This window comes from Vidua macroura, chromosome 3, assembly GCF_024509145.1.
Source record: "Vidua macroura isolate BioBank_ID:100142 chromosome 3, ASM2450914v1, whole genome shotgun sequence".
NCBI lineage: Eukaryota > Metazoa > Chordata > Aves > Passeriformes > Viduidae > Vidua > Vidua macroura.
The window spans coordinates 34133067-34157657 of record NC_071573.1 but is presented as its reverse complement, the minus strand read 5'-3'; the positions used below and the strand labels follow the sequence as shown (position 1 = coordinate 34157657).

Below are 24591 nucleotides of genomic sequence, written 5' to 3'. Positions count from 1 at the left end.
TCTCCTTCGAGGTTTTGTCTATAAAATCATACTCTACGTGTTGGTAAAAGCAGTGTTTCTTTGGAATAATCTGAAGCGTGAATTTGAATATGCCTTTTTTAAGTCACAGAATCACAGAGTAGTTTGACTTGGAAGGGACCTTGAAGATCATCAAGGGTCATTAAAGATCATCACCCAACTTCTCCTGGGTAACCTGTTCCAGTGTCTCCTACCCTCACAGTAAAGATTTTCTTCCTAATACCTGATCTAAGCCTCCTTTCTGTCAGCCTGAAGCCTCTACCCCTTGTCCTGTCACTGCTTCCACTTGTGAAAAGTCTATCCATCTTTCTTGGGGGCCCCCCCTCAGTCACTGAAAGGCCACAATGAGATTTCTCTGGGGCTGACCAGCCCCAGCTCTCTCAGCCTTTCCACATAGAAGAGGTGCTTCACCCCTCTAAACATCATCATCTCCTCCTTTGGACATGCTCCAGCAGGTCTATGAAGGAAAGCATCTTTTTATAGCTTCTGTGAGTGAACAGTTGTGAATTCAGAGAAGACAACAGCTGGATTTATAAGACATGGCTTAGGAGTAAAGACTTGAAATTTGTGATTATGTGATTAAAAAGACAGAAGATGAAAGGTGTAAAACTGGAAGCTTTAGAATACAAGGGATGGTATAACCCACTCTGCATGTGTAGTGGGAGTAAAAAACCTTATCTAAACTGGTGGTGACTGAGGTTTTTTATTAGCGGGGGAAAAACCCTGTAACTCTAGGGATAATTATGTGGTGAAATACACTACTGAGGAAGTCTTGAGATTTCCCTGATGGGAAATTTTTAAAAACAGGCCAAATACTCACCTGTCAGGAGTGTTGTAACAAATAATTGTTTTGCCTGAAGGAAAAGGAATCAATTATATGGCCTGCTGAAGTCCTTTCTGCTCTTCCTTCTCTGATGCTGTGATTTCCCACAAAATTAAGTATCTTGATGACAGGTTTAGTTGGAGCAGTTCTTGTTGCCTCCCTGTAAAAATGGTGGCCTGACCTCCAGTGAATCCATCCCTGGACTGGCTTTTAAATAAGTACATGTAGCATGTGTTTACAAATGCACACGTGTTTATACCCTGGACGTGGAGCTGAAGTTTGCCTGTTTAGTCACTATTTAGTCAGTAATTTGCATTTTCTTTATTGTAGCCTAACTGCAGTGAATCTCCCAGACTCTTCAGATTTCTGTCCTCAGCTTTTGTTTGGATGCACTACCTTTGCCTTTCCTCAGTTCTTTACTGTTTTGCAAAATTGGAGAATTAAATTACATTGAACAAACTAACCCTGCGTCAATATCAATGTGTTTGCCAAAACTAATGGATTAAGCTTCTCAAAAGTCTGGAAAGTTTGATAAGCAATATTATCTTAAATTCTCACATTGATAAGTTGAGGCATAGATGTGTCTTGCTGTACCCTGCCTCATTTTGGGCAGAAGGGGTTAAGAAAGGGAAGAAGACAAAGAGCCTTGAAAAGCAAGCAGGAAAGATGAACATTAAGTCTTATTGGACAGTTTAGACTTTAGGGTTTGTAAATGGAAATAAAAGTGATTTATTTCCCATTCTTGTTTTATAGTACAGATTTTAATATTAATACAGTATGTAATGGAATATAGTAGGCTTCAATCCAGGCAATAATTCACTCACATAACAATCACCTTCCTTTCACTTCGTATCAAATCTTTAGTAGGCTGGATGCTGAAAGGCTGGTGGTATGATCTCTTATTACTAAAGTTCATGTATTTTAATAAATATGCTTGGGACTGTTTAGATGAACTTTCATAGAATAATAAAGATGGGCTTTTAGAGACCTTTTCTAGCACTCAGCTATCACCATATTCCCAAGGCAGGGTCCTGTGCACCCGTGTCATTCGTGACAGGTGTTTGTGCAAATGCTGCATAACAATTTCTAACTTTGGCTCTTTACTTTGTATTCTGCTGCCCATGGAGAGCAGATAACTTCCATATTGCAAAAGCTTTCCTTTCTGCCTAATCTGTCCTTTTCCAAATTAGAATCCCTGAAGAAAAACTTTCATTTATGTCTTTAGGTTTTCCTGGGTACAGCAGCTCTTCCTCTTCTACTGCCTCCTTGGAAGGCAAATGGAATTACTCCAGGAAGAGGAACTCAACGAGCAGCAGTAAAAAGGCCCTGACTAGAGTGTCTTCTGCCTCATCTAAGATTAGTTCTGGTATGGTCTGGTGTATTTTCACAGGGGGGAGTTCACTGCTGCCTTAAGTACTTCTGTAGAACTACTTGTGTTGTTTCAGAATCTGAGATAGTTCAAGAAAGACACTTGTGAAGTAGTTTAACCATAAACCTAACTTTGGCAACTTTTAGAGGATTTTTTAATGTCTTCAAGATGCAACGTGTTTTTATAGTTGGTCACTGTACCTTTTCAGAGCAGAGAAAAGGCTGTAGTCCAGTTTTTGTGCTGCACAAAGCAAGTTTTTGCCTAAGCAAAATTTGTGTGCCATGTGTGGAAGGTACACTGTTAGGGATAAATACTCTGATCACTAATCAGTTGGCTTGCTATTGAAAACTTTCTTAAAGATTTAATCTCACTAATTTCAGATCTTGTTTTTCTCTTGACCAGGGCTGTATAGTTCCCCAACCGCGAGGAAAAATGCTCTTGATGGAGAAATCCAGGTTGGAGACAGAGTACTGGTGGTGGGACAGAGAACAGGCACTGTTAGATTTTGTGGGACAACAAAATTTGCACCAGGTATGTGCAGTGCTCTGTGTATGTTGTCAAATCAGTATGGATTTGACGTACTGAAAGGAAATCCATCTTTTCCCTCACTCCTTCCAAAAGAATTCTAAATTTAAATTGGTTTGTTTCCAAGTTCTTTCTTTCTTTCTCTCTCTCTTCCCCTCTCCCTCTTGCGTTTCACGGAATATTTTTTACTTTAATGCAACTGTCAGGAAAAAATAATAGTTTAAAATGTGACTTCTTTTGTCCACTATCTTGACTTATGTAGGAGAGATACTTTGATATTGAAATTGTAGGTATTACAGAATCACAGAATATTCTGGGTTGGAAGGGACCCACAAGGATCATAGAGTCCAACTTCTTAACAAAGCTTTCTGAAAATCCTCAGTTTAGTCTCCAGAGGGGTATATGGTTTATTGAGATCACATGCATTTACTCCTTACTTTTCATATTAAGTTTTTTTGACACAGCTTGTCTCTTGCAATACTACCAGTCTTATGTCATGTACCAGTCTCATTTCTTAATTTATTGGCATCTTTAAGAGGGTAATTGTGAACATTAAAATTTTAACTAACAAACGTTTAGGTCACAAGATGAATAAAGTTACAAATATCTCAAGAAGCCCCAACCCCTACCACAGTTTTCTCATCCTTCTCCCTTTCAGCTTCTCCCTTCCCCTTGCTAAAAAACACTTTGCAGTGAAGCCAAGTGCTGTCAAAGGAAACCAGTTGTTCTGAATTGTGGAAATTAATTTTGAATCTAATACTATCTTCTCTATGGCCCTATCTATAATCTTACTGCAAGAGTAATGCAGAAGCAGTTGGTAAGTGTTGGTGTGAGCAGCTGGTTTGGGTGAGGGCTGTGTGACTGGCAGTACTCTGTCGTGACACTGGGTGGCATCAGCATTTAAAAAACCCCGTCAGGATGCAGGGTCTTGGTATGAGCTCTGTACTTGTTTCATCCCTGCCCCGTTGCCCAGTTTCACTGTAGACAGCCCTTGCTCAGGTACTGCAGTTCACTGAGGGTCACTTCAATGTCGTCACTCTCTGTGTTGTTACTGACAAAGTGATCAGGGAGAAAAGGGCTGTTTCCCACATACACTGACAACTGTGAAATCAGAAAGCTGTTTGACAATGTAAAGTCTCCTCCCTCTCTGCTTTAAATCAGGAACATAATTTTTTGGAGGAAAACATGCTTTTGGAAGAAGTGAGGATGGAAAAATGACAAATCATCACCATTTGCCAAACCAGTAATTTATAGAAAATGTAACAGATGCATGTTTAAGTATTTCAGTTCTAATGTGTAGCAAAGCTCTGGAAGTTATCCAAGGTTTGTTCCTTCTACTGCAATGCAGATCTTTATTTAATTCTAAAAGTGGGAAGGGGAGAACTTCTGATATACTGAGCCTTTCTAATTCATAAACTGTCATTCTTGAGTTTCGTGAGCTGATAATGAGAATTATGGTTTTATCCAGTGCCTTAGTACCAAGTGACTCGAATTAAATTCTGAATCTTCTGGGGATGGATAGCATAAGGACTACTAATGGAGTATGAAATTTAGCACCTTTGTGTAATTAGCTCACATTTATCACAGGTTATGAATGATCAAGCTCATTAACATCTTGCTGCCTATTCAGTGTTCTGTAGGAGATTAATTGATGGCCAGTTCCAATTTTTGCACCCTTCTCTTGGTATCACATGACCAACCTTGCAATTTGTATTAATTATAACTTGCTAGATAGAGAGAAAGAATGAATTAATATCAAAACTTTAATTTTACCGTTGATGATCTCAGATGAGGCATAAACCATGTGGTCAGAGGAATGAAGAGGGAAATGTGAAAGAGCAGTGCTGCTCTTTGCTGTCTCCTTGTTGTCCAATAGCCAGTTGTGCTCAGTAACATTCTGTTTTACTTTAGTGTGTACATATATACGTATACGCTGATATATATTCCTCAAATGTTTTAACTTTTTTGTATTAATTAAAATGTCAATTTTACTGAAAGTATATAAAAATGCTGAGATAATTAGATTTATTAGGGTATAATTCTTGCATAATTGCATAGATAGCTATTTTATAATTTTCCTATTTACTGTTAGCATCTTGACATTTTCTGACTAGAAACTGTTTTCCTTGATGTGGGTGAATGCCAAGTGTGCCAGTGGTCTAGATGAAGAAAAGTCTGCAGCGTTTTGTTCAAAATGCTCTGACTTTACTGTTTTGCAATGTAGGGTTCTGGTGTGGAATTGAATTGGATAAGCCCCATGGGAAGAATGATGGCTCTGTGGGAGGAGTGCAGTACTTCAGTTGCCTTCCCAGATATGGCATATTTGCACCCCCATCTCGTGTACAGAGGTGAGCACTGAAGCTCTTGTCATCTTGGGGTTGCCAAATGATTTCTTAATACATTTCCAACGTGGGACAAATTTTCAAACAGATACAGAAGATACAAATGTTTTCTTCTGCAAATGTAAATTTGTAACCTACATTAAAAATCTGGTGGTTTTAGATCAGCTTTCTGAAAGCAGAGTGTGAAACTAGAAATGCATCTTCCTCTGTTTCTCTTGCAGCTACCTGAAGTATTTTTATTCCAGGGCCTCTGGTGTTTATTAAACCTTACTTTTCTGACCCAATCCTGATGTGTTCTGCTAAATTCAGTTATAAAAGGAAATTGCCCTTGGACATGTCTGAAAATGCTCTTTTTATCCCACCTAACTGCATGGGGGGTCCTAAGCATGCACCACTTGCTTGTAGTCTCTTCCTTAGATTCCAGGAAGAGCATCCAAGGAGTTCTGTTCTCTTTCCTCTTCTGTTTGTATGTAGTTACTCTGCCAGACATGTTCTTGCTTTCATTTCTCTGAATAAGCCAGCTCAGGCAAACTCTTAGGAACTTGCCTCCGAATCATACCTGCTGTCTCAATGAGTGAGAGGCAAGTAACTCAAATACACTGACTTTCTCCAGGCACTTCTTGCATAGCAGCCTGAGTACAGCAGGAATGCTGGTGTCTCTTGGGGGCAGATGGAGAAGGAAAGAATCAAAACCTCATCAATATTTGACAAGAAGCCAGTAGGTTTGTTCAGAGTTGAGTCAAAATGACCTATTTATTGTGTTACTGCTTTTCAGACTGACTGGTTCTCTGGATTCTCTCACAGAGACTTCATGGAGTAAAGGAACTCACACTTTTCCAGGTAGGAGTGGGAGACATTGGGATTTAGGTGAGGCAGGACCCACTCTGCAGCCAGAACCATCTGCACAAAGCCAACTTCTCCAAAATCACAAGATATTTTCACGGACCCCAAATGCCAGTCTGGCTGCTCCCTTCCTAAAAATCTATCCTGCAGAAGGAACTGTGGAGTACTGTATTGTTCTTAACACTGCTGGCAGAAAGAATTATGTCAGTTACAACTATTGGCAGTCTTCCTTTATTGCTAATACTTCCCTTAATGCTAATACTGCATTCTAATCAGAGAGAAAGGGAAATGGAACCTGCTCCTTAATACAAATTGAGATTGATGAAGAGATCAGTAGGGGGATGTCCCTATGAAATTACTAAAACTTGTGTGAGGTACTTGAAGTAGTTGGTTTTCTTTTCCTCTACTTTAGTTTCTTGTGAAAAGACCTTCAAATTACCCTTGTTTGGTTTGTTTAGTTTAATTTCTGTTTCCTCTGAATAGAATAGTTTCCTCTGAAAAGCCAAACATATTATAGGCATATATGTTCATGAGAAGTTTCATCATTTAATTTCCAAATTAGAGGGGAGAATGTGCAGCAAATGTAGTGGAAGCAGTATAAAAAATCCACAAAGAATTACGCGTTCATGAAGGTGTTCTTCTTTTTCCTTAAGAAGTCCTACACAGCTCATTAATCTTTCCACTCAGGTTTCAGACGCAGTCTAAGCACCACTTCTGCATCTTCACAAAAGGAGATAAACAGAAGAAATGCCTTTGTTAGGTGAGTATTATGAGTTTCAAGTGCTTGGGTGAGCTGGCTGTTAGCTTTGCTCCAAAAAACCCCTTAATGCATACAGGATATCTAGACCTTTGCATGTTCTTTTTTTTTTTTTTTTTTTTTTTTTTTTTCCCAAAATAAACCAGTAGTACACTGTTTTTTCATGAGCATCCAGGAGTACAGTCCTAGAATTCAGGTTGGCATTAAAGTTGTTTTCCAATCATATTCTCCAAATTCTTGTATTTTCACACAACTGGATGAAGTTCAGAGGCTCTTGGTAAAGGGCTTCACTTTGCTCTGGTGATCCTGACTGACAGTTGTATGTTAAAAGTTGTTTCAGTTAAACTGTTTTAAGCTCCAAATAAAATGTTTTGTATGGCTTAATTTACCAATACTATCACCTGCTGTAAATACTGCAGATCCTAGCATTGGGTGAAGGAAATTGCTTTTCCAATACTTCAGAGTGCCAAGTATAGCAGCCTGTTACTGTTATTTCATGGTTTGTTAGTTACATGAGATTGAACCCAGTTTTTCTAAAAAGGGATTTGAGGGTGTGTTTTTTCCCCCACGTATTTCCTTGAATTACAGATTCGCCCTGGATGTTTATAACAAAGAAAGGACATTTTTTGTTCCCTTTCCTTTCCCACTAGATCCAAGAGCTCTGTGTTGCGGCGCAGCTGGAGCAGCAGCACAACAGCTCCCTCTGAGGGGCCCGTGAAGCTGCACGAAGGCTCCCAGGTTCTCCTGACCAGCTCCAATGAAATGGGCACCATCAGGTACATTGGCCCCACTGACTTTGCCCCGGGGATCTGGCTGGGGCTGGAGCTCCGCAGTGCCAAGGGGAAGAACGATGGCTCCGTGGGGGAGAAGCGCTATTTCAGCTGCAGGCTGAACCACGGCGTCTTGGTGAGACCCAGCAGGGTCACCTACCGTGGCATCAATGGGGCAAAGCTGGTGGATGATGTTTGCTGAGCCCACAGCGTGCTGCTCACAGAGTGGGGGAAGGAGTACTTTAAAGCACAAAGCAACCCCACCTAGAATGCAAACTTCTTTTGGAATCTCTAAGCCTGCATTTGCATTTTACATATATAAGTATATATGTATGTGTGTGTATATAATATATATATTTTATATAAATATATATATATATATATATATATATATATAAAACAGAGATAAAAAAGTGTTCAATCATGCTAAGAAGTAAAACCACTATTGAGTTTCTTGTACTTTAATGACCTTGCCTGGAAGGTTATTAAAGCATCTTGGGTTTAAGATGCTGCATCATTTGAAAACCATTCCAGTTGGAGAACAGAGTGTCTGCCGCGTTCTCTAAAGTTCCTGTGTGGTTCATGTAGTATTTAGAGGGTTTTTCTCCGTGTAGTAATGAACTGGAAATGTTTGTGCATTGCCTGCTTTTGACAGCGGAGGTGGTTGATGGGTGGTATTAGCCTGGTTCCTGGGCACTTTGTCAATTCCAATACCAGCTGCTAGCAATAAGAAAGGAGGGGGAAAAAAAAGCCAAACCCCTGCCTTTTTTCAAACAGTTGTGGAGTATTTTTGCATTTTATCATTCAGATCTCTCTTCCTCTTTCCCCTTCCTCTCCATAATGCAGAAGGGCTGATAAATATGAAGATTTGCCCCTCTCCTAGTGAAGAGCAGCAATTAAATAAGAAGCCTTTAAAAAGCACAAGTATGCTGCATGTCAGTCTGTACAGTAACAAGCACTTTTTGTTCTGCATTTGTAGAAGGAGCTATATACAAGATGCACTCTTTAAAATAATGCACTTTGCACTCTCCTGGAGAGCTTACCCTCATTTTTAGAGACTATTTTTTTGTTTGGGGTGCTGCAGGCAATGAGTATCACAGCTGTAAAACGCAAATAAGCCAGAGTGGAATACATAATTCCATTATCATAAATATTAAGTCTGTGTAAATACAGCAAGGTAATTCCTGCCAATGGTATGGAACCGGTACAGGGTTTTCAAGCACGCTGTTGCCATTATTTGATTAGTTTCTTTTTGTTTGCTTTGGAACAGTTTCCAGTATAAATTTATTTGTGAGATCTTGTGATGAATTAAGGATAATTTTAGGTACAGCACTGTAATGGGCCTTTATGTGACATCATTTGTGTATCAGCCTTTTAGAACAGCTAATCTTTTGTCCATGTTGTAAACATAGAATGTATTTTAATTGCTCAACATATGTCACCATTATCTTACCTGGATGGGTTTGTACTCCAGAACAGTCATTTTACTCTTAAATTATTTGCTTGCTCTTGCCTACCTGAAGAAGTGATACTTTAAATCATAATATCCTATTTTTAGACAGAATCCTGCTGCTGTAACCTTCTTTTAAATGTTTAAATTCTTTTAAATGTTGCTGTACTTATTTTTCCTGATCTGTATTTAAAATAATGCATATTGTATTCGAACTCAGAGGAATTTTTAATTGGATATAAAAGCTGTAAATTTAGAATGTAAAAAGAAAGTAATGCTTTATATTTAGAGATGCAGATATTCAGTGACGTACTGAACTTTACTTTGTCTAATATCTGTTTCCTGCTGATATTAATAAAATGAAACCCTATTAAATAGTAGAGCAAAAAGAATTTTCATGGGGACTTTACAGAATGTACATTTCTTACTTCTGTTCTTCTGTACAAATTAAGTGCAGGGAGTTCAGTGTGCAACTGCCAGCTGTGAACCAGAAGCTTTTCTCTCTACTGGCTGTTCAGCACAGAACTGCCAGCTCCAAACAACCCCTTTGCACAGCACTTTGTGTCACAGCCTGGTGCTCCTGGGAGAGCAGTGGAGTTTCTGTGAGGAGACACTCATTACCAGGAATGCTCTTTTTCCTGCCTGACCAGATGGAATGGGTGGAACTGCTTTATCTGAGGGGTAGCTGGAGTTCTCCAGGAGGTAGGTATGGGAAAAAGTGTATGGGTGAGGCAGCAAGCTGGGGCAGCTTGTTGGAGTCACAGTATTTCTGTGTGGTTTGCCTAGCACAGATGATTCACTGGGAGCTTGTTTCTCCTGCAGGGTGTCAAGCTGCACCTTCCACAGCTCTGTAGCCCCAACGCAGTTCAGCTGGAAGTGGGGTCTTGGCCTGGGCCTCACTGAAGTTGCCTGATGGGTGCAGGAGAGGGCACAGATACCATCTGACACTGGTGTATTGTGCTCTACCTTCCATTTCAGCTTCAGCCAGCAGCACATCTCTCCTGGAAGCTCTGGCTGTAATTGGCTTGAGTACTGTAGCTTAGAGAAGCAAGTCTCACTGTTATCAGGATGGAGCTGTTTTGGTAGCTCTCAGAATCTTCTGCCAGGAAGCAAGAAGGACTGTAAATTTATGCTGTCTGAAACAGAAATAAATCAGTCCATTCCAGAAAGGATTACTGATGGCTCTCTTCAAGGTGATGATGGGAAGGGATTTGTGCTTCCCTAAATCCAAGGTAAGTTGCCATAATCCTTTACTCCAACTCTTGCAGGAGGACACTGTGTCATAAAGAAAATTCTGAAAATAAGTGGCAGTGAAGTTTGAAATTAGGTGCTGTGCAGAGGACTTTACTATCACAGCCCCTGACTGGTTAGAAAAAAGCCAAATGATCCTCAAAGTCGAGAAACTACATAAATAAAACATTATGTGTAGTTTATAAATAAATAAACAGATGGTCCCCAGCAATTCTGTGCTCTCTGTGCAGACTCTGAGAGCTGAGTCCTTGTCCCACAGCATGTCTCGGGTCCCAATAAAGACAATGTCCTTCAGTACTCTTAGCAATTAAATCTTTCAGGTTTTCTTGAACAGTGGAAAGGAGAGACCACAGGTGCCTGTGACAGGGGGAGGAGAATTTTCTTGAGGTGTCCAAGGATGAGGAATTAATTTCTAGGGAGTTCAGCTCAGCTGGACTCAGTGACTCTTCTGCAGATGGTGACAGTAATGGTTTTCTGGGCAGGGAGCCTGTGCCTTCAGAGTGCTGCTGGGCAGCAACATCTGAGGCACACAGATCCAAGGCTGGCTCTGCAGAGCTGCAAGACATAGCGTGGTTCTTCTGACAAGTTAGCTCTGTCATCTGTGAGAGGTGGCAAATCCAGCTTTTCTGTCATGGCTGTTTCAGAGTCCAGAGTTTGCAGAAGCCTTGTCAAGGACCAGGTGGAAACTGAAACTGTCCATGAAAGCCACGCAGCAGAGTACCCACCTGCATCCTCTTCCCTGCCTGGCTGCAGACTGACAACTCTGGAAGAAAGGGGAATTGCAGCAGAGATTTCCAGCTAGTGCCAGATCCAAACCAGGCTGTGGTGGCTGGCTGCTACCAGCCCTGTTGCTGGAAGAGCACAGGAGAGCTCCTTTTTGAGTTAGGGAAAAAAACAAAGGAGGGAGAGGTGCCTACCTTGTTAACCAAACCACAGCACTATCCTGCAGTAGAATGAGCATGTGAAGGAGAAAGTTTGTAGGAAGTCCTAATTTCAAGGAGGCTGTCATGAGAATGCAGCTGCCTGGGCCATAAGAGTGATATGGGACAGGATAAAAAGTGAGTGTTTCAGGGCAGGAGCTATCTCTTCCTAGAATAGTCACAAGATTCAATAGTGTCATTTTCAATACTGAACATGAATTAAAATACATCTTATAGGTAGATCTACCCTCAGTCCAGACTCAAAGGCTTAGATACAAAACACCCAAATGCTATCTTCAGCCATATCCTTTGTTCTCTTTTTATACTGGCCAGTTTGCTGTGGGTAAAAGCCAGCCTTTCTTGTGACAGAGGGACAGGCACCTTCCCCTATAGGAAACTTCGTGTGTAACACTGGCAATGTAAAGAAGTCTGGAACAGCTGTTGTGAATCCAAAATGTAGCTCAGGGTACCACCAAACCTACTCCTTAGGGTATTCATCACCTTAACACTTCTGCAACTTTGTCAAGTAAAAACGGATGTCCAGAGACATCTGGACATTGATCCAATCACTGCACAGCCCAACACGGAGAAATCCAGCTACTGTCACTTTATTTGTCTTCATGCCTTGTGGTTCACTACACTTGTTTACAATACAAATACACTACTCAATACAAAATACTCAATGACCATATATTAGTATTTTTCTTCATAGTATCCCTGAAGTGCACAGGCCCTTCCTTTATAAACAATGTTGCATAAACAGCTGTACATGAGACACTCCTATAATGAAGCTTGGTACTAAAAGAAGCCAGGAGTGGACATTTAGGACATTTCCCTGTGATGGGTTTAACTCTGGGACAGACGAACAGTGATGGCTTTGCTGCTGTGGAAGGCTGTTTTATGCTATTCCCATGTCAAGGTTCTCATCCCCCAGAAGCTAGGTGCAGTACCAGGAACAGACATGCAAAGTGGCACCTGCCATTCCCTGTTTCAGCCCTCGTGTGCCATGCTGCGGCTGTTCCCCTGTGCAGGGAAGCCGGAGCAGCCGCATCCGACACTGCTGTCTGAGACGGACTCGGCCAAACTAATGCAGCCCTGGGGCTTCTCACTGCTGGTCCCTGCACCTCCTCTTGCTGTGGCCAAGCCTCTCTCCCACCCCGCTCCCTCACTGCGCCTCTGGGGAGCAGAACCAAACTTGCTCCTGCCCTGCTTCATTCCCAGGCACGTGGTGGAGAAACAAGGTTCAGTGGCACAAAGGGAAGATGATGGGACAACTGGAAAGGTAGAGAGACAGGCATCTGAACCTAATTTACCTCCAGCAGCTCATGGAACCAGAACCTGCTTATCTTCTATAGGAAACCAGGTAACATCCACATGGAAATAAGCCATTTTCAGAGCATAAGCACAGGGTTTTTCCCCAGCTGTGCTTTACATCCTGTAGATCATACCGCTTCCTGCTTTTCCACTGCAGAATGAGGAAGACATAAATCAGAACATCATTATTACCAATGCAAAAGATTAACGGTCTTAAAACAAGTTCCTTTAAAATATACAGTGTGTCAATAAACTATAATCTAAAAAATAAGTAATCAACAAGAGGGGCAAGAGGGTTAAAAATAACTTGAATTTGTTTTCTCCTAGCATGGAGGGGTTTGATAGAGGAATTTGGGATTTACAGAATGCTTTGGTCTGGTGAGCCCATGGTGACTTAAATCCCTTCTGGTCCCTGCAGCTCTGAGTACTGAACAGGTGAATCATCGTAGACACAGAAATTAAAATTTCTGGTTCATACTCATGGCAACTGCAGCCTGGATACAAGTAACAGAGCACCCTTTGGTCCAAGCAATTAATGGTAGTATTTGTTTTTTAAGAAAGAGGACAGGTGCCAAATGCTCCAGCTCTTGTTTCTAAGTGAGAAGATTTGTCTAGCATCAATATTTACAGAACAGTTTTTGAAATACTGTGCTTGGACAGCACACAGGGTTACCAAACTAAATGCTTGCTGTGGAAGAGCTCAGAAATGGTATGGTTTAAACATTAAAAATAAGCCCAAACTGGATTTCTCAATTCCAAGAGTTAAGAGAGGGGGATTAAAAAAAAAAACAAGCAACAGTAATACAAACAAACCCCAAAGCTCCAACCAACCAAGAAAATCCAGACCATTAAAAAACCCACAACAAAGCATTTTGCACTGGAGACACTAGAGGGAAGCTCACTTAAAAGCAGTTGCCAGTGCTGAACAGTATTTGTCTCAATGCACTGTACTCAGCAGAGTGCAGAATTTCAGTAGTAATTCACCATTTCCCCTGATCAGAATTATCTCTTGACATGTTCCATAGCTAAGAAGCAGGATCATGTTTAGCTCCTTCATTTTCTTACAACTCCCATTCTGTAAGAAATTCTATGATAAAATAACTGCACAGCACAAGTTCAGAGCATCTCACCATGGCTGGGAGAGCCTGCCTTTCACACCTACAGACTTAAAATCATCTCTTGCTGCTTGTGCTTTTTAAGTTTCTTTAGAAATTCCACCTTTAACGTCATAACCTGGCAGCTTATTTGCATTTGTTCAGCATCGAAGCTGCTGCCCCAGATCCAAGAATTTCAGCTAGTCAAAGATCATTAACTTAGCAACTTTTTGTTCGTGTGCATTCTTTTGGAAACACTCATCAGTAAACTGGTCAAGCTTCTGCCCCCAGTAACTTTGTAAGGCAGCAAAAACTCAGTGTTCTCCTTTGCAAAGAAAGGCTAAAGAAAACAATGAGGAGCTTCAGCTCTTCTGAAAATGAGAAAGCTGGAATACTTAAATGAAAATTGCTATTATATGAATAATGTACTAGTGTAATAAATTGTTCAGATAGTGCTTGCCTCCAGAATTAATCAGCTTTCCTGAGACTCGAGAAACTACCCCACTGAGTTTACTGAGCTAGAGAGAGAGAGACTGGTGTGACACTAACACAATCTGAAGCTAGACAGAATCCCTCCCTAGTGGCTATTTCACAGCAAGAGCTGCGAGCCTAATAACCTTGGAGATGACACATACCCTCTCAGCTCGGCCTAAAGAAGCCTGTAAGTGTAACCCTTGTTATCCCCCCTAACCCATGCAGCAGCAGTGGGATGGAGCTCTAGCAGATGAACATGAAATTCAGAGCAGCCCCTGACCCAACACACGAGCACAGCCTGTTAACCAGTCAGCACATCTGCTTTTGGCTTTGATCTAAAAAAAGGATTTAATTCTGTGTATCAGAGGCATCAGAAAGGGAGATTAGGAGAGCACACTACGGCTCCTCCCGCAGTGTGTTTTGTACAAGGGGGGTGGCCCAAGCCAAATCCTCCAATTTCAATCTGCCCATCCCAAACTTTAGGATGTATAGGGATTCTGGTTTGTTCCCTTATGAAGACAGGAAGCTTACCTCAATGTTTGGATCCAGGCCAGACTCAGGGTGACTTCACTGAAATGAAGAGTCTCAGACTGAAGAACACCTTCCCACTCCTTTGCTGATGCTCCAGTACTCCCATTTCTATGGAAATAAGCACCCCTTTTTTGGATAGTGATCATGCTAAAACAGCTCCACTCAACCCTAAGCTGAAGTTACTAACACACATCTTTACACATGAATTATTTCCTACATCTATGTTTTGACAATACACTTAACTGGAATATTTTTCATGCACGGGGTGTACAAAGTGAGTCAATGGAGTTTGTCCTTAAACCACTATCATACATGTATTTTGTCAAAGGAAAAAGGACTCTAAACCCTTCAGTACAGACAATATCTGGCTTCCAGACTGTGACACGATGTAGTCTTCTGCCTTTATGGTGTTGTTCATACAGTGTATGTCAAAGGCTATTTCAAACCTTCAAGGTATGCAGGTGGCTGGTGAAAGTCTCTCTCATGACCATGGTCCTTTAAAGCTTCACCTTGATTCCACTTGATACTTCCACATTCCTGATGAAGGGCATCCCTACTTTTGTAGGACAGAATGAATTTGAAAGGGCTTTACTCAGTTCTGGTGCTTAAGCATAGGTGAACAAAAACAAACCAAAGAAAACCCCAGCCAAACAATGCCCACCCCCTAAATGCCTCCTAGCATCCACACCCACCCTCTGCTTCCTCTCCTCTCCCCTTCAAGTGATGCAGTGTGACCAGGGTTTCTCCATTGCCCTGCCAGCACTCCCACAACACTGTGCATTCAAGGACTTTCGAAGACTGGATTGCAGCTGGAACAAGACTTGAGAATGTGCCATCGCTTCACCATTCAGCACTGTCGTATTTTTTCTTTTTTGGTTTGGATAGAAGACACTCTTCCCAAACCCACTACGAGCTCTGCCAGCAGCAGGAGACCTCCAGGTCTTCCACAGCAACGACAAGTTTGGCACGGAAAAGCCCAGACATGGAACACTCATGGCAGTGAGCCGCGGCTTGACACGGAAGCAGAGGACGCACGACTGGGAAAAGCTCACAGAAGGGGCATGACGACAACCATGCGGATGAGTTGATGCAACAGCAGCTGGGCCTTGCAGTTAACAACAGTTCCCTGCATCCTCCCTCCCCCTCGTTCCTTTGACTCTACTGGGGCTCTGGTGGTTTGAAGCCTCTCGGGTTAGTAGAAATTACAGCGTCAAGGGTGGCACTTTTGGAGCAAGTTTGCACAAAATAGGAGGTGATGCTGTCTGATGCCTTGCTCGTGGTGTGTTGGGTAACAGGACATCTCTTCAAGGCTCAGGGGCCACGGGGAGGAAAAGTCAAGAGAGGGTCGAGGGCTCTCAGGGCCCCTGCTGGGTTATGTGGCTCTTGTTTCTAAGGACAGGGTCCTCGTAACTGCTAGCGCAAGGTGGTGTGGAGTTTTCCAAGGGTAAGCCCTGCTGCTGGTATCCATAGTTGACATTCCCACAAGGGAAGTGGCGGAGCCTAAAGAGAGGCACTTCTTTAACGCTTGCAGTTAGGGAAGATGGCTCTAAGAGCAGGGAGGAGCCTGGCAGCCTGCCAGTCACAATGTTGGGCCCCACAGTACAGTTTCCTTCCTGTCCCAAATTCTCCCTCTCGGGCCTCTCCTTCTGCAGCAGAGAACTGTTTTTGCTGGCCTGCTTCTCTGCAAACCAGGAGCCGTAGGTTGGATTCCAGAGGTTGGTGGGCTTGTTTCTGGAGCCCCGGCTTTTGTGAAGCTCGGAAGGGGGGTTGGACTGGGCATAGGCCATGTTGATGTGTCCCCCCCCCGTGGCTGACTGCACCTTCCCCGGCACTGGCTGTTCCAAGGCTCCCACTTTCCCTAGAGATTTTCCAGCAGTGACAGTTGACGGCAGGCGTGGTGGAGATGGCAGGGTTTGCTTAGCATCCTTTCTGTCTTGGTGTGTTGAGACCAAGAGAGGAGGAATTCCTTCTGGATCATCGGGACGCATTGCCACCTTCTCCTCCTCCTCAGCCGGTGGGCCATATTCTACCGGCAAGGCGGTGTTGATGACATCGGGATCCTGCCAAAGGGAACAACGGGAATTTCTCAAAGTCTGCAGCCATCACACATCTAGCAGCTGTCATGCTATGATCTCAACACATCCCACCATCCAGAGCGCACATTCCATGAGGAAGGGATGTGCAGTTAGGTGTGAGATGCAACAGGATATCCTTAAGATCCAACTCTTTAAAAGAAAGTAACCCTTAAACTCACCATAGAAAAGCAGAGGCACAAAACCAATGAAAAGCATTTTTTATGTCCAGCAAAATTTCCTGTGGGAATGTTTTTTGGAATCTCTATCATCTCAGAGTTCATAACACTCTCAGATAATATTGAGAAAGCTGGAACCATGTAAGTATTACCTCCACACAACAAGGGAGGAATGGGAATGCAGAGTGAAGACAATACTGGCAGATCCCTTGAAGCCCGAATCCACAGGGACTGTGGTTCTGAGCTATTTAAGCAGTTTTGAAAATTAAACTGAGAGAAAATGCAGTGATCCTGGCAACCTTTACTTATTGCTATATGCCATGGCAAGCTACAGATAGCAGAAAAATATGCCTTCCAATCCCAGGATCCAAACACACATAAAAACCAGATCAAGCTTCCCAAATAGCAAGGGAAAGCAAACTGACTGAAGCGAACAACAGTGAAATCATACAAGGAGCCTGCGCTGATGCAGGCAGGCAGAACATTTTCCAAATGCCTGCTCTATTCCTCACAAGCCAAACTGGTGGTAAAAAAAATAAGTAAAACAGATTTTAGCCTGGAAAGCTAGGCACATTTTTTCCCTGTTGTCTAGCCTAAGAATCCCCACTCCTTTAGCCTGGCCATCTCTCCACCTGCCTTCTCCAGCGCTGTCCGATTCAAAAAAATTGCCAAGAGCTGCTGAAACCACCTGCAAAGGGTGCTCTGAGCTGGGACCATTTCTGTTCAGTGCTGACTATGCCTTAAGGGTAAACACTGGGATGGAGTGGCTGGGATGAGGCATGCGAAAGCAGTGCGGGTGCTGGCCTGTCTTTGCTCTTTTGCTTGTTGGAATCTGCGCCTCTATAAGCAGAAGCAGAACTACAGGTGTGCTCTTTGTAAAGCTGTGTAAGTCTGTGTCAGCCTGTGCCTTTCAGCAGCAAAAGACAAGAAGGATCAAGCACCTGATGAGGTGAATATGCCAGCCAGGGATCCCAGGCTGACATCAGTCTCCCTGGACTGCTGACTGCAGTAGTGCAGTGCTGCCTCCTCCTCTCGTGTCCTGGCTTGTCTAGACAGCTCCTCAAGAAGAACCCCCTCCACCCCTCTCATCCGAGGCGAACGAACACCGATACCTGAGTGCAGTACTCAATCCTCTCCAGGATTATGGCAAAGTTTGGCCGGTCTTCAGGCTGGTGCTGCCAACACTGAGTCATAATGCGGTAGCTGGAAGGGCAGAACAGGAGACATTTGTGAACAGCAGATCCCGTGGGATGTGACAACCACTCATGGCAGCTTGGGAATCATAGACATTCATCACCGTTCTTGCTTCTAACAAGTGAGAGTTCTCTGCCTTCCCTGGAGCTGGACAACTGATGCACTGGTGACCACTGGAATGTGACTGCCAGTGGGGTGAAATCCACAGTCTTTCAGAGAAATTACTCATCCACCTGAAATCCCTTGGACAACACACTAAAGGTAGGCAGGGCTGCAGATAAAGGAGCCCAGTTTTCCCTGCCAGTGAACAGTCTCATGTATTGAAGTTTCACAGCTAACCTAAGATAGAGAAATAGTGTGCCATCTTTAACCAAACAAGCAGTGGCCAGGACTTCTCAAATGAGCCCTGAATTATTCTCCAAAACAACAGAAAAATTAAATATTAGAGGAATCACTGGCACTAAAGTTTAATAAGGCAGATTAGCCATTGATTAGGTCAATCTTAAAAGTAATTAACTTTTGAGTAGAGAAAAAGCATTTGAAACAGAAAATTAGTTGCATGAATATATCAAAGTTATAGTCTCATACACAGGGCCAGGGCAGTTTTTAGGTGGATCCATCCTTCCTCCATTGGTGACAAACTCCAGAACCTCCTGGTTGCTTTTGCTGGGGTAGGGCATGTATCCCAAAGAGAATATCTCCCACAGCAATACGCCAAAGGACCTGAGTACAGAAGCAAAGGAAAACAAAGTGAGGGATACTGGAATGACCGTCACCAGCGGGCAATGACCTTAGGTTCAGTACCATCAGTATTGTCCTTTGCAACCTTTGATCAGGCAGCTGGTGGAAATTCTTCTGCAGGATTCAGACATAAATAAGCTGCACAATGGTAACAGTGAACTTTAAAACTTTTAACAGATACCAGTAGTTGACTGCTAGGTGAGTGAAGCCTATGATGCAGGTAAGTAAATATGGCCGCTTTGCCCTTGTACTCAGCACTGCTCAGCTGGAGGTAACAAAAGTGAAAGTCAGGTCATCCTTTTCTGAGACACTGACCACTGCTGGAGAGAGCAGCTTGGGCAAACTTTTCCTCTGGAATAGCTACCCTGCAGGAAGTATCCTGCTAGCAAATCCCCACTGATGCTCTGAGGCCCACAGGTCCCACATGTCACTCAGAGTACAATGAAAACACTCCCTAGCAAACACAGCCCTGGCCTGGGTGCTGTGGCCTGCAAAGCCCTGGGGACAGTGGCTGGGACAGGACCCCCTCCAAAGCATTCACCTGGTCAATGGCTTGGAAACCACAATCCCATTGGTTAAAACTGTAGAGAGATGTGCAGCAATGGGAAACTCTTCTGCTTACTGCTGAGACAAGCAGAGCTCAGCTATACCAGAGTGGGGATCTCACCCCTCTGCTGGGGCTTGCTCAGAAGCTGTGTCCTGGCCACCAGCCCCTTCCCCCTCCTGACACTCCCTGAGCTCTTGCCTCCTGTTCACCCAATTTTCCTCCCCACCTCTGGCCACTCAGGAGCTCCAAGTGCTGCTGTAGGCCAGGAGAAAGGCAAAACTCACAATGTAGGACACCCTTCTCCCTGACTGGCAGCATGGATCGTGCCTGCAGCCTCCCATGCTGCTTTCCCCAGTGTGGGACTAATGGAGTAGCACCTGCACCTGCTTTGCTCTCCCTTCTCTGCCCGCTTACCCACCCTGCAGCACCCACCTCTGCACAGGTCTGACCTTTCTGCTCCCTTGTCTCCTCAAACACTGCTGGCTCTGAAAGACCCAGCTTGTCCTTTTAGCATGTGAGAAGTGAACAAGAACGCGTGTTTTTTTACAAAACATTCACGGTTTACAAAAGGGGTTCCAACACGGACAGACAGGACAGCAGAGGAAAGGAAGCGCACCATGTGTCTGTTTTTGATGTAAATATCCCTTCCATGAAAGCCTCAGGAGGCATCCATTTGACAGGCAACATTGCACACCCACCCTTACGATAGTAGCTGGCTCTGCAAAGAACAAACAGAACAAAAGAATCAGCCAAGAATTCAGAAAATGCCATCAATATGGGAATTTTGCAATTGCACATATTAAAATTATGAGCCAGAGGAGAGACTAATTTAGGTGGAACAATCTAAGTGCTGGAATGACCTGTTTCTTCTCATAAAAGAAGTGGAAAAGAGCAAACCATGGAAGTGCTGTTTAATCTACATCACTTCAGGCCTGAGCTGGTAAAGCAGTTACCCTCATCCTCCTAGGGAATTACTAACACAGTAACTGCTGTTGGCAGAGCTTCCTCCTGCCCTTTTCAACCACAGCAAGATCTCCTCACCTCATCTCACACATGGTCATCTTGGGCATACCCAGCAAGAATAAACCAAACCTGTCCCATATATACCCAGTCTAAAGCACTGTGAGTAAAATCCAAACCTCTTTGTAGGAACAAGGAGCTTGTTGAGGAGGATGCCAGATCATTAGAGCTGGGACAGTAACACAAAAATGTTCCTGAGACAGGAGTTACAACAGCCCTTTGGAGTCGCTGGCATTTAAAATAAAACCTGCAAGCCCCAAATCCCATGCTGGCAGTTGCAGGAGGCTGCTCATGCAAGCTGGCATCACTGATCACAACAGCACAGCCTGAGCATCCAAAGGGTATTCCTGGACACAGAAACACATGCAGGCTTCAAAGGCACCTTTGAAAGCTCAGCACCAAAGTGATCATCTTAGCAATGGGTTCTGCTGATTGTGTGAGGGTGACAGATGCTACTTTGTCCCAGCAGAGCCCCATCTCACAGTGGGGCTGCATGGTGGCTCTTTGTAGAGGGAAAAAAACCCAAGCAGCTCTGAAACACTTGGGTTTCTGAAGGTAGAACTCTGTTTGCAGCACCTCAGGCTGTGATACTGTCAGAGCTCAAGCTAAGCAGAGGCAAACCTGGCTTAGTAATTGCACAGGAGAATCCCCAAGCAGGAAAAAAAAAGAAGGCAAGGCACTGGAATAAACTGTGCAGGTGACTGAGCACGAGGCATTCCTTCTTCTGAGTCAGGGCAAATCAATTCCTTAGCGCAGCAGGATATGGAGCTGCACTTCTAGAGGCGCTCTATGGAAGATGAGACATCAAACTGCAGCCCTGACTGCTTATGGTCATTAAAGATTTTCTGGCACGTCTTGCAAGAGCAAAGGTAGTTAACCCTGTGTCCTGGCTGAATTCCAGTTTGAATACATTTTCCTGACCTTCTTCTACACCTTCCTCCTTTAGCTGCAGTAAATTGAGGAAATTTACTGATGACACCAAACCAAAGGTGCAGGGGTAACATCAAGGAGAGAGATTAAACTCAGAATGATTTGGGATCACAAAACAAAAGGACACATCAATGCCATTCAGCTTGGAGAATGTAAAGAAAGGAAACTGAGGACAGAGTCTAAGAGGGAGGAAAAACATCTTCTATGACCATTAGACTTCACTGCCCAGGAGAAAACTGTCCAGGACAGTTTAAGGCAAACACCAGGAAGGCATCAGCTGGGATTCACCAGGCTGGAACCTCTCCACTGTCGCCTCACCAGGGTTACACAGAGCAGCACAAGAGGCTGCACAAACACTGCTCCTCCCTCAGTGCAAGTGACCTCCCACTTGCAGGTACGCTGGGCTTGGCTCTGCTACCTGTATATATCCCGGGCCATTCCAAAGTCTCCAATCTTAGCCACTCTCCCAGGCCCTCGACAGGTAAGGAGGCAGTTCCTCGCAGCAATATCCCTAAAAGGAAAGGGAAGAAAAGAAACAGAAAGAGAAGAGCCACTTAATTATTTGACAGTTTTGCTAGTCAAAAAGAAAACAAAATATAGTAGCTACTTTCCTGAGCTGCAGAGAACCAAAACAGCCAGAAAAGTCATGTTTATGCATAACTGCAATGTCCCCGGTTCCAATCTATCCCCACAGCAGGAACAGTTTCGTTCTTTAACATTTTTTCTTTAAGCTTCACATACCATCTTCCAGTTGAAAGGGTGGGCCTCCTGTGAGCCTCCCTTCACCCTGAGAGTTATTTTTATGTCTCTAAGGAGTGCAAGAAGAGGAGCTGATTTCAGAATGTACTAGTCCCAACATAAAGCTGTCTGGGGAATGATCCACTGATCTGTTCCTATTGTACTTGTTCAAGTGCTGTCAAAAGGCTGTTGTACTGCCAGAGACAGGTGTCAGAACACTGCCAGAACAGTGTGCAGGTGTTGTTCTGAATACTGAAGCTGGGGGCCTGAACCTGTGTATGCAGGTAAAGCTCCAAGCTCCACCTCTGCTGGGCTGGAGTAAACTTTGACGTCTGAATAACACAATGGCACAGCTTGTGGGTGACTCTCAGAGCTGCAAACTGCCACCTCTCTACTTATCTCTACTCAACAGGCAGATTTTAGAAGCTTGCCAAACACCCTGTTTTGCAGGAGCAATGGTCACCTGATGTTGCCCTTCTGGCTGTGCTTGTACAGGTGCTCTTGGAGAGGGAGAAGAAAAGGCTTCCAAAATGAGCAGACAGGCACTAAATAAAATTCATGACAGGGAGAGCTTTAAAGACTTCTGTCACAAGATTGTGTCCATCTGCACAGTAGCCAAATAGGCTGCACAAGTGCAGGCCCTGAGACAGGGCTCAGGATCTTTGGCAAAACTACAGACCTTTGCTGGCCTGATTTATAGCAGCTCTTCTCTTTATTGCCTCTATGATTCTGATTTTGTCTACCTTGTTCAGAGGTATCCAGCCACTAGAGTGCAGCAGGACACAAACATATGGAGCAGGGCATTATGAGCCCGTGCTGGCCTGTCTGCCAGGCTGGGCTCACCTACCTGTGAATGAAGTGGTTCTCCTCCAGGTACTGACACCCACAAGCAATGTCACGGGCCACGTGCAGCAAGTCCAGCATGGAAAGGGAGGAGGGCTGATTCTGCCAAAAGACAAGGAACACATGGGTTAAAAGCAGAAATATGGTGTGATTTGTCGCTGCTACAGCGCTGGGAGCTCTCCAGCAAGTGACAAAGGGATTAGGAAAATGCGCAAGAGAGAGTTCATACCCATGAACTATGAAAGGATGGCAGACACGACGTTATACAGATCCCAGAGACACAATCAGAACAGACAGAATCAGCTGGATCTGACTTTCCAGCTCCATTGGGATGCCCCTGTAAGAATTTCCCCCACTTCTCATGGCAGATTCTTCTGAATTTTCAGCTCAATTTTTGAGACCTGTAGCCTGAACTGTTCTTCACTGAGTTTCTTTGTATTATTGCCAGCTCCTCTCTAAAGTCACCTTGAACCACGGGAATGACATTTTGTATAATGGCATGAGTCACATTTGCTCTTTCCCTCCTCCACATCTGTGTAGGTTTTATCTTGCCCCTTAGAGCACTGACACAGTTTTGTGTAGCCAATGGCTATGGAAGACGAAGGCTGCCAACTCCTTGTTCCTGCCACTGATGAAGTCCACAGCCCCTGCCAGGAGGAGCCAGATGCTTTAGTGGAAAGGGCAGGATTCACACTCAGACCCTGAAGCCAAACCACAGCTGCTGCCCTGAGGTGTGAATCAGTGATGCCTGAGGTGTGAATCAGTGATCCCTGTGGCCAGTCCTGTGGGGGAGGGGGAAAGTGCTGCTGCCAGTGGAGTGATGAGAAACAACTGGGTGGCAGTGACTGCTCATGGCACAACCACCACTTCACAGCTAAGTTTTTATCAGCCTTAGATATTGAACCAAACCAGCTTATCACACTCCTTGGCTCTCTCTTAGGACATCAACCAGTCAGCCTAGTCCCCAAAAGGCACACTGTGGGAGGGGTTCCTTCTCTCTCGGGAGGCAGCAACAGTTTAGAAAAGGTTGCCAATCAACTGCTGCCCTCCACCCCAGTTGAGCTGTCCGTCAATGGTTAGTATTCTCCCCAGTTCCAGAAAGTTCAGTTGTTCTGTTACCCCCATTGGCTCCTGTTAGAATACCACTCCTCCTCTGTACCCCGATTAGTTCTCTGTATGTCATCCCACTCTGTCTCCCCCCTTTACCCGTTGCCCGTTGGCTGTTCTGTACCCTAACCACTCCCACTCCTTTGCCCTTAATACCCAGCCCCGCCTTTCCTCGGGGCTTCCGGAGTTCGCTCCCTTCTGGAGAGCTCGTGCCCCTCGTTTCACCCTCCTGTTCCTGCGACGCTCCTGAAATAAAGCCTCTAGGAATAAAGCCACTTCGGAGCCCTCTCGTCCTTACGGTGGAGCTATCCGGGTCCCGCCACATCCTCCCCGCAGACCGGCCGGCTGAGGGTTTTCCCCCGGACTGGCTGGGCACCCAGGCGAAGCCCGGAGGACTTGTAATTTAATACAGCACACCTGCCCCTGGGGCTCTCACACCACTGCACAAATCAGCACAGCTTCTCCAGTAACAGGGACTGCTGGCTCTCCAACCCATCTGTTGTAATGAAACATGTCTCCAGATGCATGCCATGCTGTGCTGGCCATCCCACCTGATCTAAACCACTGCAAACTGGGACTGGAAATAAGTCCAGGCTCTGCAGCAGCCAGTAGTTAAACAGTGGTCATTGGCTGGTAAAACTAAAAAACAAAAAACAAAAAACAACCAACCAAGCAAAAAAACACAACCAAAACCAAACAACAAAAACAAAACCAAAAAACCCAAAACCAAAGCAAAACA

General features: G+C 44.1%; 2 protein-coding genes across 4 annotated transcripts in view; one reads left to right on the top strand and one right to left on the bottom strand.

Moving 5' to 3' along the window:
• The window catches only part of CLIP4 (CAP-Gly domain containing linker protein family member 4), a 32064-nt gene extending 22051 nt beyond the window's left edge, over positions 1–10013 (top strand). The window contains exons 13-20 of one of the 3 annotated variants that reach the window (XR_008436198.1): positions 2067–2207; positions 2613–2741; positions 4960–5083; positions 5853–5917; positions 6608–6680; positions 7328–7453; positions 9416–9599; positions 9720–10013. Coding sequence is in view for 2 of the 3 variants with exons in the window: in XM_053972926.1 (XP_053828901.1) it covers positions 2067–2207; positions 2613–2741; positions 4960–5083; positions 5853–5917; positions 6608–6680; positions 7328–7649 (854 nt within the window). In the remaining variant the exon portion in view is untranslated. Of the gene's footprint in view, positions 1–2066; positions 2208–2612; positions 2742–4959; positions 5084–5852; positions 5918–6607; positions 6681–7327; positions 9296–9415; positions 9600–9719 lie in introns of those variants that run through there. The other 2 variants (XM_053972927.1, XM_053972926.1) reach the window with 2 other exon arrangements.
• A 1657-nt stretch (positions 10014–11670) lies between these two features.
• ALK (ALK receptor tyrosine kinase) overlaps positions 11671–24591 on the bottom strand; it is a 28381-nt gene continuing 15460 nt past the window's right edge. The window contains exons 9-15 of the mRNA XM_053972928.1: positions 22750–22847; positions 21583–21675; positions 19831–19932; positions 18515–18649; positions 17845–17935; positions 14482–16541; positions 11671–12533 (exon numbers count right to left, since the gene is read on the bottom strand). Coding sequence (XP_053828903.1) covers positions 15837–16541; positions 17845–17935; positions 18515–18649; positions 19831–19932; positions 21583–21675; positions 22750–22847 — 1224 coding nt within the window. The 3' untranslated portion in view covers positions 11671–12533; positions 14482–15836. The remainder of the gene's footprint in view (positions 12534–14481; positions 16542–17844; positions 17936–18514; positions 18650–19830; positions 19933–21582; positions 21676–22749; positions 22848–24591) is intronic.